This window comes from Sprattus sprattus (assembly GCF_963457725.1).
Source record: "Sprattus sprattus genome assembly, chromosome: 3".
In the NCBI taxonomy this organism is placed as follows: domain Eukaryota; kingdom Metazoa; phylum Chordata; class Actinopteri; order Clupeiformes; family Clupeidae; genus Sprattus; species Sprattus sprattus.
Genome location: NC_137922.1, coordinates 38,917,826 through 38,935,126, shown reverse-complemented (window position 1 = coordinate 38,935,126; position 17,301 = coordinate 38,917,826). Strand labels below are relative to the sequence as shown.

At 44.6% G+C, this 17,301-nt stretch overlaps 1 protein-coding gene across 5 annotated transcripts in view; it reads left to right on the top strand.

The window, feature by feature from the left end:
- The window catches only part of kcnc3b (potassium voltage-gated channel, Shaw-related subfamily, member 3b), a gene marked incomplete at both ends in the record, with an annotated part of 34,139 nt that extends 17,159 nt beyond the window's left edge, over positions 1-16,980 (top strand). Inside the window, 4 exons of one of the 5 annotated variants that reach the window (XM_080834855.1) lie at positions 1,352-2,333; positions 4,913-5,101; positions 7,103-7,123; positions 16,826-16,980. In XM_080834855.1, the coding sequence (XP_080690981.1) occupies positions 1,352-2,333; positions 4,913-5,101; positions 7,103-7,123; positions 16,826-16,980 (1,347 nt within the window). Of the gene's footprint in view, positions 1-1,351; positions 2,358-4,912; positions 5,102-7,102; positions 7,124-16,825 lie in introns of all 5 variants that reach the window. The other 4 variants (XM_080834853.1, XM_080834856.1, XM_080834854.1 and 1 more) reach the window with 4 other exon arrangements.
- Positions 16,981-17,301: the final 321 nt, after the last annotated feature.

Here is a 17,301-nt window from a genome sequence, read left to right as displayed (position 1 = left end):
CCCCTAAGTGGCTCACCCAAAGAGATTCTGGGAGATCCTATTCTATTAATCTTCAGATGTTCGGTGTGAAAAAATATATATATATTGGGCGGGCCTCTTTTGTCAGCAGTAAGGAAATGATAAACACATCAAAGCTTTAAGTAGGGCAGTTGCATCAGCCGGGCCTCTCAGACGGCACACTTCCTCCTGGCTCAGAGACAGGACCTGGTGCCTGGAGGACCAGCTGTGTAGTGTGCAGACAGAGACGCATATGGGAATTGGACTCTCTATCCACAGGGATTGGCCTCCCCAGACCCCCAGGGACAGGGCCAATTAGGGAAGGTGTCCAAAACAGTAGTAAAGTTAGCATCAGCATTTACCTCAGCCTGGAAATGGTTTGTCTGCGCTTCAGACACATCAGCAAAATGGGTCCCGGAGAGCTTGTGGAAACTTTGGCTTGAATACAAAACCGTCCTCGGCTAGGCTACTATAAATTCCCAGGTGAATAACTGCTGTCAGGTCTTTTTTTTTTGGCAAAGAGGGTTTAAACAGTTATAGTTAGAAACTATGTAATAAAATAGTATATATATATATATATATATATATATATTGTGAGTGATACTGTATGTATATTTGGTAAAACAGGCCAGAATGCAGTTACTGGCAACCTAAAAAAAAAAATAGTTCAAATTTTGAATCCTGAACAAGACATAAAATCTATAAATAGTATAAATATTATAATACATAAGATGAACGAGAAATAGAAGGGCAGTTGTTATGGGTTTGGTGCTTTTCAGATATTGTCTGAAATCATGCTGATGTCCTACTGGAATTCATTTAGTTTACTTTTGTCCAAGCATTTGGAAGAATGTGAGTGTCAGTCATTAGATACTGTAAATGTGATAATTAGCTAGGTAAAGTTACTGCTGTACATTTAGGACATTTGCTAACAGATTTGTTGAATTTGTTCATGCTATTTAAAGAGTCTGAAAATGATCCTAGCACATTCTCTGGAGCATTTCACATCTCCACTGTGACTTAATGTCACAAATCATTTTTATATCGATCCTCTCACCACTGACATGCTACATGGGGACTTTCAGAAAGTTGCGCTACTGCACGTTATGGTCCAAATATCCAAATGGGTATTTGTCCTTTTAGTCCAGTGAGCATTATTCAAACAATTGTTGTTGTTGCTCTATTGTTTTCCTCTCTCTTTCAGACAGTACAGTATAAAATCTTTACTGATGCTGCTGGTTGTTTAGTTTGAAAGACATGATCATTAACCATCAGATTTTCAACTGTATGTTCTGCAGGCATGTAACTCATGGCATTCTTATCTCTGTTTTCTCATTCCTGTATTTTCCTGCAGTATGTGGCGTTCCTGTCTCTCTTCTTCATTCTTATCTCCATTTCCACCTTCTGCATGGAGACGCACGAGGCCTTCAATACCATCTACAACCACACAGAGAATGTGACCAATGGCAACATCACAACGGAGGAGATTGTGTACGAGGTGGTGACGGACAGGTGGTTGACCTACGTGGAGGGTGTGTGCGTCGTCTGGTTCACCATCGAGGTCTTCGCACGCGTGGTTTTCTGCCCAGACAAGAAGGAGTTCTTCAAGAGCGCACTGAACATCATCGACTTTATCGCCATCCTGCCCTTCTACCTGGAGGTTGGTCTGAGCGGGCTCTCATCCAAGGCCGCCAAGGACGTGCTGGGCTTCCTGCGTGTGGTTCGCTTTGTCCGGATCCTGCGTATCTTCAAGCTGACCCGCCACTTTGTCGGGCTGCGCGTGTTGGGCCACACGCTCCGCGCCAGCACCAACGAGTTCCTACTGCTCATCATCTTCCTCGCGCTGGGAGTCCTCATCTTCGCCACGATGATCTACTACGCCGAGCGCATCGGGGCTGATCCCGCCGACCCGACGGCCGCCGCCCACACTAACTTCAAGAACATTCCAATCGGCTTCTGGTGGGCCGTGGTGACCATGACCACGCTCGGCTATGGGGACATGTACCCAGAGACGTGGTCTGGGATGCTGGTGGGTGCCCTGTGTGCCCTGGCTGGTGTGCTGACCATCGCCATGCCTGTGCCCGTTATCGTCAACAACTTCGGCATGTATTACTCCCTGGCCATGGCCAAGCAGAAGCTGCCCAAGAAGAAGAACAAACACATTCCACGGGCGCCCCAACCCGGATCCCCCAATTACTGTAAGCCAGACGCACTCGCCATGGCAACTGCCTCCCCCTCGAGAATCTTGGGTAATGTGCTGGGCGGCGTGATGGGCTCAGGGGAGATCGGACGGGACTGTCCACTCGCGCAGGAGGAGATCATCGAGATAAATCGAGGTAAGTTAAGCAAGCAGGTAGTCTGTCATTGCATAATAAGCTGGAGAAATAAGTTGCAGGTGGGTTTCTTATCAGAAGGACAATAATAAGCTTATCAGATGTAATTAGGAATAGTTTGATACAATTGAGTTAGGAGTGTGCAGACAGCCCATGCATGAGTTAGAGTAAGCAAGAGCTGGGAGACATTAATTTTAGAGAGCAGAGAACCAAAACTGAGCTGTAGAGATTATCATAAATGAGAGACCATTAAACCTATAAGAAATTGGTTGGAGAAAATTGGGAACCTGTCACAGATAAATTAGAATCCAGCCAAACAGTGGTTTACAGCATGTACTTCAGATGTGCTTCAACTCTCATGAGAATAAGTGTTTTATCTTCACATTCCCATCTCTGTATTGCTGTCATTTCCTGACTATGAATGCAGTTTATGCATTGATTTTGTAAACTTTCTGCAGCCAAGTGGTTAATACTCATTTCATGTGAACCTCGCTGTTTGTCAGAAAAGACAATGTCTTTGTTAAACCGAGGTTTAGATAGGCCTATACAGAGTGTTGTCTTAAGATTGATTTTAAAGTGGGAGATATCCCAATTGAGTCTAGATGGTTCTCATCATTTCACCATTACCTGGCTCTTCCGGCATGGTCAGCAACAGGATGATGTAATATTGGGAAAAAAAATCCCCAAGTTAATACACAGGTGCAGTCAATACATGGGTTTGTTTTATAAAATGACATAAAATACTTTCATGTGGTTATTATGCAGTTAATAGTTAATACCTCAGTAGATGTCTTAATTCAGAATGTTTGGGGCATACTGCAGTTTGCAGTGAGCTATAGACAGAGGGATTAAGAGAAAACAAGCTAGTCAGTCTGTCATTAGCTATTGGTAGATTGGTAGAATAGTCAATAACCATTTCTAATTTCTTCAGTTTGATATGAACTTATTTAATGTTTACGTATTGTTAATTTAGAGTTGGGAAGGGTGTTTTTGTTTTTCATTCTCAACTTCCGCTCTGGAGCGTTGAGGCACCATCAGATCTGATCTCTAATTTATGATCAACTGGTAAGTCCACACGGCCGCCCTGAGCGCTCCATCTGTCTGTGGCCCACAGACTCTAATGACTTAATGTGTTGTTTTTACACATAAACACACAGGCAGGCAGCAATGCTTCCCAGGCTGCTCAGGGCCTGACTGCAGTCCGGGGCGGAGGTTTCAGGATGCCATGCTGCTGATTTAGTGCCAAGGGTCAAGTGTCAGTCCACAAACCGTCCCGTGTTCAACACGAGACATGAATTTGTCAGACGAGCTCCCAAAATAATTCTCTCACCTCTAAATACATTAGGCGTCATCAGTCTATGTGCAACCGCAAATATCAACACTGTTGGAGCAAAACCAGAAACAGAGACAGAGCTCGTCTCATAGAAGTGGCAGATTCTCCTCTTTTTTTTGTTGATGAAATGGAAACCTAACTCATGCATTATTTGTGAGACGGTTGTGAGATGATTTGTTGACATCGTGTTTACTTTCAGGCACACATTCCTTTGTCTCTCATATCACCACAGCCATTAAAAAAAGCTCTTTTGTGGTGGTTGGAGAAGACACTGTGTAAAGATGGAATATTTTATTAGGAATAATATTTTGAACACCATATGGGGGAGTGAATAGTGAGACTTACTAAATCCTTCCGCATGATGTCCTACTTATGTTACTGTCATTAGTTTTGATTTTTTAATACAGAGTAATTGGAAGCACTTATTCAGCCTGCACTTCCCCCATCCCAGTTTGCTGTGGGTATGTCAGTAAATAGTGAGATTAGTCCTGACAGCTGTGTCTGAGGAGATGAACACCACTCGCCCTGCATATATTCTCTCTTTCTCTCTCACACTCTCTCTCTTTCTTTTTCTCTCTCTCAGTTTCTCTCCTTTTACCTTTCTTCCTCTCTCTCATTTCTTCTTCATCTCTCTTTTTCTCTTTCTCTCTATCTCCCTCCATCTCTCTCTCTTTCCCTGTCTGTCTTGCATGAATGTTGCTCTGCACAAACAGAGTTTACTCAATGCGCGCACATTCAGCTCCTCTGGCGCAGACCTGCAGAGCTCTAAGAGGATGCGTCAGTCTGGATTACAGATGCATGCATATGTGTGTGTGTGTGTGTATGTGTGTGCGCATGTGGTTGGGTCGGTATGTGTGTGTGTGTGTGTGTGTGTGTGTGTGTGTACGTGAAGTGTGTGTGTGTGTGTGTGTGTGTGTGTATGTGTGTGTCTGTGTGACTGTGTGTGTGTCCTTTCATGACGCTTTGTACTTACTGGTGAAGCCCAGCTTATGGAGATCTCTCCTGTCTCCTCTCCTTCTGAATCTCAGTTTCTCTGTTTTTCCCTCCGCTGTAGTACTTATCTCACAGCTCTGCTCCTTTGCCTCTCTTGTCACTCCTCACTCTCCATCCCTGTCTGTCACTCTCCTTCTCTCGCTCTCAATCTTCATCCTCCTCTCTCCCTGTCGCTTTCTTCTTCCCTGTTCTATACCATGTCCTTCCCCTTTCCCCCTCCACTGCACTTGTCTCTCTCCATCCCTCTTCCTCTCAGACTCGAAGCAGAATGGCGACGCGGCGAATGCGGCGCTGGCCAACGAGGACTGCCCCACCATCGACCATGTGCTGAGCCCCGACGAGTGCAGTCCGGCAGGCCGCACCCGCGATCGCTACCCACAGGATCGCGCCTGCTTCCTGCTCAACACGCGCGAGTTCCGCAACACTGACACGAACGTGAGGAAAGGTAAGGATCCTCCATCTGCACTGCCCGACCAAATCCCCCCATCCCCCCTCCCCTCCCTTTCAAAACTAAAAATAACAACCCACTCCAGAGATCTGGGCTCCTGATCTTAAATGTTATGGATCTGTGTTTCCTTTCAATCTGCTCATGCAGAGCTGTGCTCCTAAAAAAAACCTGCGAATATCAGTCATAGCAATCACTCAAATACCTCATGTCTACATTCACTTCAGAATGCCATTACACCACAGCGGACCAAGCTGGCCATCTACTAGATGGAGATCTATATTTGTGTGCACTGATTCCTCACACAAGCACACACGGACATAACAACCACGCGGCACAGCTGGGAATATAGATCTACACCCATGACCCAAGACACAGCCATACATCCAGTCTCTCAACCTCTAGACCAAGCCACAGTAACTTGTCTAGTAGCATCCATCCTCTCCTCGCTTCTGTCACTGCTTTGATTCCTGCCTTTCTCTCTCTCTCTATCTCTGTGACTCTTTCTCTCTATTCTGTCTGTCTGTGTGGCCAAGAATCTATCTCTCACTCTTTCTTTGCTTCTTTTTCTTTTATTTGGTTGTTTGTCCTGTCCTCTGACTCTGTCTTTCTTTTAATATGTTTATTTCTCTCTTCATTCATTCTTTCTGTCTATCTATCTGTCTTTCTTTATCTTTCTGTCTGTTTCTTGGATATTTAACCATGCATTCATCTGCTTCTCTTTTATGTCTCTCTACCTCTTTTTCTCTTTTCTTCTCTTCACTCTTTTTTCCACCTCACTCGTGCCTTTTATAACTCTTGCTTAATCCCTCCTTCCCTCCATCTCTTTGTTGTCGTCTTGCTTGTGCTTGTCATCATCTCCCATTGCGTCCGTGCTTTTTCATCCCCTTCCCCATCCTTTGACTCTCATGTCCCCCACGGAATTTCCATCCCAAACTAAAACCCACTGATCCATAATGTTACCCCTACAACAAACCAACCCCCTGTCACCTACCATCAAACATCTGCCCGCCCCCCTTACGCCGACCCCCTCCCAAACACCCCAACACTCCTCAACTCCCTTCCCCAACACCACCACCACCACAAACCCCCAAATTAACCCAACCACACCCCAAACCTCCCACCCCACCACCCCAGAGGCATCCGCCCTGGCAGCAGCCCCCGACCCCTCCCTGGCTGAGGAATGGTATAAGCTGGATGGGTCACTGCTACAGCAGGACCTCAATGCAAACTCCGCCTCCTCCTGGATCAAACCATAAGCCCTGAGAGGTAACGTCGCCATGGCAGCAGCCAGCAAGCCCCGGGGCTCTGTGCTGGGTTAAAATCCACCCCTCTACATACACACACACACACACACACACACACACACACACACAAACACTCAAATACACACGCAAATGAAACACAGTTACAGTTGTCAATGTCCTGATGTGTGTCGTTGGTCACAGGTGTATTCCACTGTTTGTATGTTGTATACTGTTCTAGATAGCGTTGAAGAGTGCATATGACTGAGTGTTCTTTTATGTGGGCTTTCGCTCACCGATTGGTCTATTCAGTTCAGGCTGAGTTGAGCCTTCATAGTATCCATCACCACACGTATGAGATTTAGCCTAGTTTGGCCCGTAAGAGGTCTGCTTGTAGCTTCATGTCATTTTTGACGTTCTCTGGTCAACTCAGCCTAAACTCAGTGTGCCACAATTTCTGTATTGAACCCAACGGTGTTCCTTGAATTCCTAAAGTCCTGTACAATCAATCAAACTATGACATGTTCTGTGTTCACCCCAAAACCCACACAAAAGTCCACTATAGACACAGCTTTCCATGAAATAATGTAGAAGCGCTGATCTGTAAGGGATGTGTGAATCTGTGTGTGTGTGTGTGTGTGTGTGTGTGTGTGTGTGTGTGTGTGTGTGTGTGTGAGGAGATGACGAGTGCAAGTGTATGTGTGTTTGAGTGAGATGGGGTGTTGTCTCACGCGCTCTATGTTGTCTCTCTCTTCAGGTTGTGTCATATCACGCGTTTGTATGTGGGCTTCTTCATTCCTACCTATTACACTGTGTCTGTCTCTGTCCTCTCAAAGCTGTACGCGAGTGTTGTGTTCGTGGTGCCGTGACGTTGCTTACTGTGTTTTCTCCTCGTGTGGTTATCTCTCAATCTCCAACTATCTCACTTACTATCTCTCTCTCTCTTTCTCTTTTTCTCTGTCCCGGTGATATTTGACCCTGAAGGGCAGTTGAGCACACGCATCGCACTTTGTTGCACTGTGCACATTAGCGAAAAACCCCTAGCCAAATTACTGTTGTGGTTTACACGTCCCTAGATGTCTGTATGTACACCAGTTCTGTGCTCCCTGGAAAGTGTACGGTGGTGGGTGCGATGTTGTGCGTTTGACTGTCACTCCCGGGTCAAACTTCAGCAGGGTCAGTGAAGCCCTCGAGATTGTGCGAATAGTACTCCCTGATCTGTTGCCAAGCTGACATCTCCGAGTTGAGCCGCCCGTATGTTTCTGTCCTGCCGGGGGCTCGCCGAGCGTGAGCGTAACGCCTGCTCCGACGCACTCAGCGACGCTCCGAACTCCTCACTCCATTAGGCAATGACCCGCGGGGCGAGAGTGAGCGAGCGAGAGCGAGAGGCTGCCTTGCAAAGCACATGAATAATTTTCCTGTGCACAACTCCTTACATGAAAACTATCTTACATTGTGTATGTCTTTGTGTGGCATAATTACGAAGTACTATTCGCCCGACCTCCAAACAATGAGCTTTCTGTGCTTACTGTAGCCCAAAGGCTATGGGTATCCTGTATTTGTCTTTGTGTGTGTATATATCTATATATTTCTGTATGTGAGCAAAACTCTGACACACTGACTGACACGTCGACAGACCATTGGACGTACTCACTGACTGATTGACAGACAACCTCTGGCAGGGGGAAGGTAAGCCAGCCATGCACAGAGGTATCCGTCCCCAAGGATGCCCGGAACGGCTTTGGTTTGCCCTTACCAAGGTCCTTTGGAATAAAATCGCTCTGCCCTGTCCTGCTTCAAAACAAAAAACGAGGGTGTTAGTCAAAAAAAGTCCAAAAAAAGCTCCCTATCAAATCTGATCATGGCTCGCTGTGAGCCACTTGAGGGTATTTCCTGTCAGAGATTTGGGCCCTTGCCCACACTGTGCCCCAGCCCTGGCCTTCCGCTAACCTCAGGCTTGCAGTCACCCACCCCGCCTGGCACACTCGGCCCTTTGATAGTGATTTCATCCGTCTGAGGCCCTGGACCTGCCAAGAGGAAAAAGGGGGTAAAAAGGGCAGCACTAACTAATGGCTTCATCTGCCCCCCCCCCCCCCCCCCCACCCCCCCTCCCCCCTTCCCACCCTCAGAGGGCAGGGTCCTGCCCGTGTGTCAGTCAGTTTGATGCCCCAGTGGTGGTGTGTTGAGGGGCTGAACTCATCACCCCCAGGCGCAAAAGCCGACTGATGCCCGCGTGTGTGTGGGCAGAGCTGAAGGGCACAGTTTAGCTGACCCCTTTGTGAGTTTTAAAGTGGGACACCCAACCTGCCAGCCCCTTCCTCCTCCGGCTCCTGGTTACACCTTTTACCTCTGTGCTTTAGCTGTCTGTTTGTGTTCTGTTCGAGGAAAGTCTATTTCGCTGGTTTCTGTGGCCGCCGCTCTTTCCCTGTTCCCTCACTAGCTCTTTTCTGTGTGGCCTCTCCTGTCCTAGTGCAGTGTCTGCATGGGTTAGTAAGAGTCTAAGGTCAAAAGGGTTCAAAGTTATTTACCGATATACTCCTTATGATTTTCTTCTCTCTCTCTGTCTCTGTCTTCTCTCTCTGACTCTTTGCTTTGTTATTTTTGCCCTTTGTATTTGTTTCTGTCACCCTCTACGTCAATTTCTCTTTTGGCTGTGTGAAGTTTCGATTTTCTGTTTCCTTCGTGTTTGGTTTTTAATCTGTCTTTTTTGTGCGTGTTTGTGGACAGATGTGCACTTATTTGAACACAAAAGAGTGAAAAGTGGAAACATGGCAATTGATAGTTTCTTTCAGTAGTAGTTTAGTTATGTTAGTATGTCTACTGTGTGTGTGTGTGTGTGTGTGTGTGTGTGTGTGTGTGTGTGTGTGTGTCTGTGTCTGTGTCTGTGTCTCTGTGTGTGTTTCTTTCATTTGTCTTTATGTATGTACAGTATTTATACTTTCCATGTTATATGTTACCTTTTGTGTCCATTTTAAGATAGTAATGAGATTACTGTTATCTGACAGAGCACATCTGACCCAACTGTAGTATATATGTTTGTGAGTGTCTGATGTCAGTCTTCTTTTCTTTATATCATTTGCTAACCCCCTCTGTTCAGCTCAAGACCAAAGACTCAACTTAGGAAAAGTCTGTTCCCTGGCAAACCCTATAAAGATATGCAGTATAGAGTGCATATCAGTCTGAAGCTAATGTGGCTTGAATGGCTAATAGCTTTCGCTAAAGTAGTTTCTGTAGTAGTTTTTTTCTTCTTCTTAATTTCTGGCACTAATGCTATCTGTGTATCTTATGCGCTGTAGCATCCTGTCCTCTCTGTACAGTCAGTAATGCGCTAAATGTATTTAATGCACCTGTGTGGCTTTTAGTTCCTTTAGCCAGCACCGCTAATGCAGCTTACTTGTAAAGTCAGTTTAAGAGTGCTGATTCTCTCTCCCTCCCTTTACCCCAGTCATTTTACATTTGTAACAGTGAGAAGAACAAATCAATAAGTACAGTTGAGAATTCATCAACTATCATCACTCACATCCAGTTTTCTTTTATATCACTCTCTATTCTGTCCCTTCTGATCATCATCAGAGGTTACCATAAGACAAAACATCAATACAGCCATAGGCTCCATTAACACAAGCATTGCATTTGAATGCTGTGTCATGGTCTATGGAAGGACAAGTGCTTCAGCAGTAGGCTTTAGTGCTTGTTTTCTCTGATGGACAAACTTCTGCAGTCTGAGTGTCTCTGTTTTCCTCCATGTTCTTGTTTGTGCTGCGCCTTCCTGGCGTGACCTCTAAGGTCTCTGGTTACCTCGCCCATTTTTCTTCATTTCTTGGCATTTGTCTTACTGGCATGACCTTTTAACCTCACAGTTTGTGTATGTGTGTTTGTCTCCGTGGGTTTTGTCTGTGTGTGTGTGTGTGTGTGTGTGTGTGTTTTCATAGGCTCTAATTACATTGACGGGCAACAAGCAAAGCAATGGGCAAAGTCCGTCACACATTAACTTAAGCGATCATGTGGTTTTTGGGAGCATTGCGCTGACCCACTCATGTAGGCACTTAGGATATTTAGCTCATGGTATTAAAATAGCAAAATTATTTTTCCAAGTTATTAAATAAGCTTTAGGTCATGTGCGGCGGATTTTGCTCATTGCTCTCTGCTCGTTGCTTTGCTCGTTGCCCGTCATTGAAATTATGGGCCACCTGTATGTGTCTTAAAACCATTCAATGATCTCCATGGCAACCAGCACTGCAAATATTTGCACCAGGATTTATGCATTTCACATGTGTTAGAGGAGACATTTGTCCTCTGGGCTAAATTTGGGATAGCGGGCCAACGTATAGGTCTCAAAGCTTATGGATCTGTCACCAAAGAGGCCCTATTGAACTGACGAGCAACGGCTGATTTGTGTGATGGTCAACACCAAATCAATAGACTTAATTGTGGGTAATACAAGCTGGGTCCAACTTTAATAGCCAATTGATCCCACGCAGGAATATGCAACAGTATGAGGCTTTTGTCAAGGGTCGGGAATAGAGCCTCACCCAGCGGATGTACACATGTATCTTCCATAGCGTTGACAGAAGTAGGACACAACTATGGACACAGACATTCTGCAGTGCTTTCATGAGCAATTTGTCTTTAACACAGTTACCAGTGGCTTTACATGCTAATGTCTGGGCTTTTGAAGGAAAGGATGGTTTTAATAGCTTGTGTTAGTGCAGTGAAGTATCTATCTATGTGTAGTTCTGAGGCAATGTCCCTCTTAAAAATCCTGGTCGGAATATTTGCCTTTTACACCCAGTCTCTCTGTCTGTCTCTCTCTCTTTGTCTCTGCTGTCCATCTCCATGTTTTGTCCTCCTCACCTCTGTGTGTAACTAACACTCACTCTCCATCCCATTCCTCAGGCCGCCACTGCAGTGCAAGCGTTTCTAATGTGTGACTGTAGGTAGGTACTTAATCTCATAGCGCCCAATGTGTTTGTAGGTAGGTAATTATTTTATAAAGTCTATGTGCTGTTTGTCTGTAGGTCCATGTTTATTTCCATGGTGGTTCTAAGGTGTGAGTGTTATTTCCTTTTTTGTAGTGTTGTTGTGTGTCAGTATCGTATCAGTAGTGTATAATCTGACTGTGGGTTGGAGCTTGATCCCAGAACCTCTTTTCATAGATGAGAATGAACATTTGTAGTTTAACTAAAATGTTAATTCATTCAAGGCATTCAATGTACTGAACAACTGAACATGACCTTGGATTTTAGGTGTTCATTAACCGGCTACAAAAAGGGCTCCAGGTCAAACTATTTGCTATTGTTGGTAAGGGTGGATAATTTTACACATTTAGGTCCAAATTATGGAAGCATTACATGGTGCCTAAACAGTTGCGGCGTGTGGAATGCATCATATTTAGTTTGTGTGAAGATTTACTGTTGGGGTTGAATAATATGTCACCAAAGTTTAGAGTCCTGCACATCTAGTTTTGTGGTGCCCTTCAGCCCTCTGACATGTATTGGCATGACAACGTCGTTTTGTCTTTCAGTATATTTACTTATACTATATTGTGTTTGGATAAAGGGGGTGTCAAGCTAATTTGGTATAAAGTAGGGTTGAGCGAATTAATTAATGATTGCAATTAGATTCCCAAAGCACTTCACTTGTCATCCTGGACTCATCTCATTACCATCAAGGCGAAGGGAGCAAAGAAGAGGACAGAGAACTTTATTTATTTGTTTGGACTTTTCTGGCCTTTATTGATAGGACAGTGAAGATAAGGTAGGAAATCTGTGGGAGAGAGAGATGGGGAGTAGGCTTGAGAAATGACCTTGAACTTTTATACACTAAAACTTGTGGGCACTAGATCCATTTATGGTAAGGGAAGCCTTCGCAGCGCTCTCCCTCACAGAGAACATATTACGGTATTAACTAGCTGGATTCCTGGCCTGGTGGTATCTATCCTATTTGCAACTGTAATTTAATAAATACATTTTGTTGTGTTTAATGTGGACTGAATCTGACAAAAAGTCTACAGACAGACAGTAATTAGCAGTCAGAGAGTGTCACAGAATAATACTGTACATTTAAAGCAGTGAAGCGATTACTCTTTGTCCTTGCATTGTAGGTAATTCCCTTGTGTTGAAATGTAACAGATGCCATACCTAAGAGTGGCAAGCTGTTTGATCTGCCACGGACATATTTAACTCTCACAGTTCCGTCTGTGGCCCCAGTTGTCATAACATGGATCAACTTGTCAGCGCAAGCAGTAAAGCCGGAATTATCAGACACTACACTCACATTTTTAGTTTTGACTTCCGTTATTGGAGGAGTGATCTTTTTTATCTTATTCAGTCGGATAGAGTCATTCCACACATTTTACTGGCAGTATGGCCAGCTTTATAACGCACACAACGCAGGTAACATGTAGCCCATGTATTTCCAACTCTGTGACATCCTATCTCTCTATCTCTCTTCTTTTTTGGCCCAACCCCTCTCTCTTTTCCAGCACGTCTCTGTCAGTGGCCTGCCATTTTGCTCAGTGATGAATAGCTTTTAGCCTTAGAAAGGTTTACTGGAAGACTCTCATAAAGCATTGTAGTCCTCAGATATCAGTCATTCCGATAGTGTGAGAACAGCTGCAGACACGAGCACTGACTTGTCTCTGCGGATATTTAGGCTAATTTTTTATTGTATGCATCCGAGTAACAAAGAGCAATCTGCTTAAAACCCCATAGATTGCATGGCGAGACTTGGCAGAATGTGAGCGTTCTAATTAATTCAGTTCCAAAGCACGTAGGCTATTGACTCAAACTAATCATCTCAAAACAGCAAACTGTGACCTCATTGGCGAGAGGCAGTGAAAACCTTGTCAGTCCAACTTTGCTCTTTTAGATCTCTTGGGTCGCTCTAAATTTTTGAGCATCAAATGTTCATTGTAATGCTGAGAGAGACAAAACACGAGATTTGTTTCAAATGCACCTGAGCAGAGTGCAAGGCCTAATGGCATGATTTATGAGCGGGGGAACAGGCACGAGAGTGACTCCATTTTAAAAAGCAGTTAGCGTGAGATGAATGTAAAGTGAAGAGGTGGAGTTTATGGGGACAGTCATATCGAGAGCAGAAGAGGTGCACTAACTCATAAGTGCAGTATCTCTTTATTGCATACAGAACACTAAGAAAACAATAAGACGTTAGCTCCCTTGCATTGGAATCTTTTGTGTAGTCACTATCAGGATTGTTTTGTATGTTGTTTCCCTATGAGACATATCCCTGTTTTAGTCCCTGTGATTAAAGGGTATAGCTAGATGTATCCAGTGTACCCACGGTTCTGCATATGACCGTTGTAAAGATTGAAGTATCTTAGTCAGTTGCCCTAATGTCAGTCACATAGAGTCATTCCTTATTTATCTTTTTTTAAATGTGTGTATGTGTGTGGAAGTGCAAGTCTTTCTCTCTTAACCTCTTTTGCTTTTTGCTTTGTTTACTTATTCCCCCATGCAGACATTCTGCATTAAAAATACCTCACTAAAACTCAGGGAACTTTGTAAATGTATTTATTTAAAACAGCGGCAAAACTTACACAACACCAGATGCAAAAAGGTGAATGTAAGAATAATGGATTAAACTCTAGGTTAATGTAGAGAGTAGGGTGTAAGAATAGTGGATTAAACTCTAGGTTACTGTAGAGAGCAGGGTGTAAAAAAGACAACCTTTGGTGATTCTTGGCATGTGGTTTGCGGCTTTGACCATATTGTATCCATTTACGGTGTTTTACATTGTGTATGTTTTAGGTTTTTTGTTCATTGTGGGCACATACATGTGTGTACACACACACTGACATACTCACATACTCACATACTCACACACACAAACACAAACATTCGCACTCACACACACGCACACACACACACACACACACACACACATACACACGCGCACACTCGCACACACACACACACACACACACACACACACACACACACACACACACACACACACACACACACACACACAGACACACACACACACATACACACACACACACACGCACACATACACACACACATGCGCACACACACAACCGGCTAAGCTGAGTGGCCGGACGGAAATGCTTCATTAATATTGCAGGATGCTGGTTTGCAGATAGTGCAGACCTGGAAAAGGAGATGGGAGTGGGGCCCAGGCGCTTTTATTTATGACCTGAGTGACTGCTGTCTAATGCACTTGAGCCAGGAGGGGACAGCCACAGCACTCTGCTCCGCACCTAGCCAGTACAGGGACCGTGCATCAGCCAGGGCAGATCCAGAGTGGAAGAGGTGGGGGGAAAACGGGAATGGAGCAAAGGGAAGGACAGATCAGAGGGTATGGGGTCGAGGGCCGACAGTACCTGTGGTTAAGTCCATAGACAGCAGCTGATGCTGGGGTGGTCCAGTGTGGATCAGGGCCTCCATCATTTCTGGAGGTTTTGTTAGTGAGAACAGTGTGGATCAGGGTCTGGACTTTTGGAGTTCTGGAGTTCCAGTTCTGAAGTTTTTGTAAGTGAGAACAGCAGCCGTGAAAAAGTTCTTAAGTGGTACAGCGTGTTAACACAGTGACAGTCGTGATGGTAACAGGGGAATGAGCATCGAGAGATAAAGAAGGAATGTAGGTGACTGGCGGCCACATGGTGATGTTCCTCAGGAGAACTCCTCATGGAGCTTTTCCCTCCATGGATCTGAACGCAAGCTTCTGTCTGTCATCTCATATTATAATTACAGCAACATATAGTTGAGGAGCAGAGGAATGTAGACTACACTTGGAATCAAATGGTGGACACAGGAGACTTCCCAATCTCACGGTAAAATCGTATAAAAGATGGAGGCCCGATTAGATATGAAATCAAGTGTCGTGAGATTCCAGTTGTTGGGTGCAGTCAGTGATGTATGGTGAACTATACCAGGAGGCTTATTGCTCATGTGTCTTTTCTCTGGTCACTAGTTTTCTTAGCAGTTTGTTTCAAGTTCCTTATAATGTGCTGGGCTGTTGTTGCCGTAGTAATAATGCACACCAGACGTGAATCGCCACCATTGTGACTCAGCCCAGCGCAAAATAGCCCTGAAGTGTCTGTCATGAAGTCCTCACCAGCAGGAGCCCATGTTTGCATGCTCGGCTGTGTTCGTTCCTCGACACAAAGCGAATCCTCCCCCACAGAGACCTCTCGTTTCCAATCAGAGCTTATTCCAGCACATGGTCTCAGGTCTGGTCTTTCTGCCGCTTAAAGTACTACTCACACGAGAAAAGAAAGAGAGGAAAAAGAGAAGACTTGGGCTCACATGTGGAAGGAATGAAGCCACTATTGACCTCTTTTACGAGAATATTTTGCCACAAAGTCTGTATAAGTGTCAGGAACATGGCTTTCCACTGACAGGAAAATAAATCAGTTATGCATTAGCAATGTCGAGAAATAGGAGACTTCCTGTTTCATGGATAAGCCCTCTTGTGACTGGATTATGCAGGCTCACTGGTGGAATGTTCTGGTAAAGTACCACTTCTGTTGTTGTTTGGCCCCTTAAGGTTGTCAGGAATTTAACTGTGTTTCAGCTTCTGATGAAGTGTGAAGGCACACATCTGAATGGCACAAGCTGAAACAAAAGTCCATTTCTGCATTACTTGAGAAACATTAATCTGGTGGGGTTGGGGGTCATTATACTAATTATTATTATTGTACTTATTATTATTATTGTACTATTATACTCTCAAGTGGCAACTTTGGCATCCCTGACAACCTCAAGGGGTCCAGTCCCTGGTGAGGGAAGGTGTAAACCTGTTTGTGTTTCCGCTGCTTTTGTCCTCTCCGCCCTGGTTTCAGTCTATACCGCTGCTCATCCACTGATTGGCTGAAACCCCTGAGTTCCGCCTGAACACTTCCATTTAGCTTAGCGGCACTTGCTAATACCAGTGTCATTGACTTCCTGCTCACACCAGGCGCTTCATTCAAACAGTGGAGATGTGTGTGTGGATGTCTCAGTATCTGACTACAGAGGAGTCTATGTTTTCTGTGAAGGATTTGAAAAAATGTATGACATTTCATAACTCGCATTTTCTTGTTTTGTCCTGTCCTGTGTCTGTGTGTGTCTCTCTGTCTCTCTGTCTATGTCTATCCTTTTTGTGTCTTTTATCACCATATGACATTTCATTTTGTCATCTTGTTTGCTTTTTTTGGTGTGATGTACCCCTTTTGTCATTATCTACACTGTGTGTGTGTTTTTTTTCTGTCACAATCACTTTACAACTCCAATGTAACCAACATGTAACCTCTAAACTCTCTTCACTCATTCTGTCATCATCAATCAATTATAAACCCATTTTTAAAACAACACCTTTACATCACCATTACACAAAAACAACTAATCTCACCCACTCTAAACCTGTCTTGTTGTTAATTCCCACCCCCAAAATCGGTCGATCAAATGATCAATCTATCAATCAATCAATCAATCAAACAATCAACCTTCTTGTCTAGCAACGGGCTACGAGAAATCTCGCAGCCTGAACAACATATCAGGAATGGCGGGGTCCTCCTTACGCCTGGCCCCCATCACGAGCGCGCCCTTTGACCCCTACGAGGCCCCCGGACCTCTGCGCCGCTGCCGCTCTCCCATCCCCTCCATTTTGTAGCAGGAAGAGACTTAACACTCGAAGGAGCAGGACGCTAGGACATAACACAGCAAGGAGCAGGACGCTAGGACATAACACAGGAAGGCCAGGGCGTATCGGCAAGGCGACGCCTCCTCTCACATGTAGCAATAACCCAATCTGATCCTGAACGGACGCAATTGGACCACTAGATTTTGTGAATATATGGATTAAGATGCATGCGTTTTGGTGTTGGGGTTGGGTGAAGAAAAAATAGTCAATTAAGAGACACAATGAGAAAGATAAAGTGGGAGACTGTGCTGAAAAGGATAATAACATGGTCGAGGTTAAAACATACTGAAT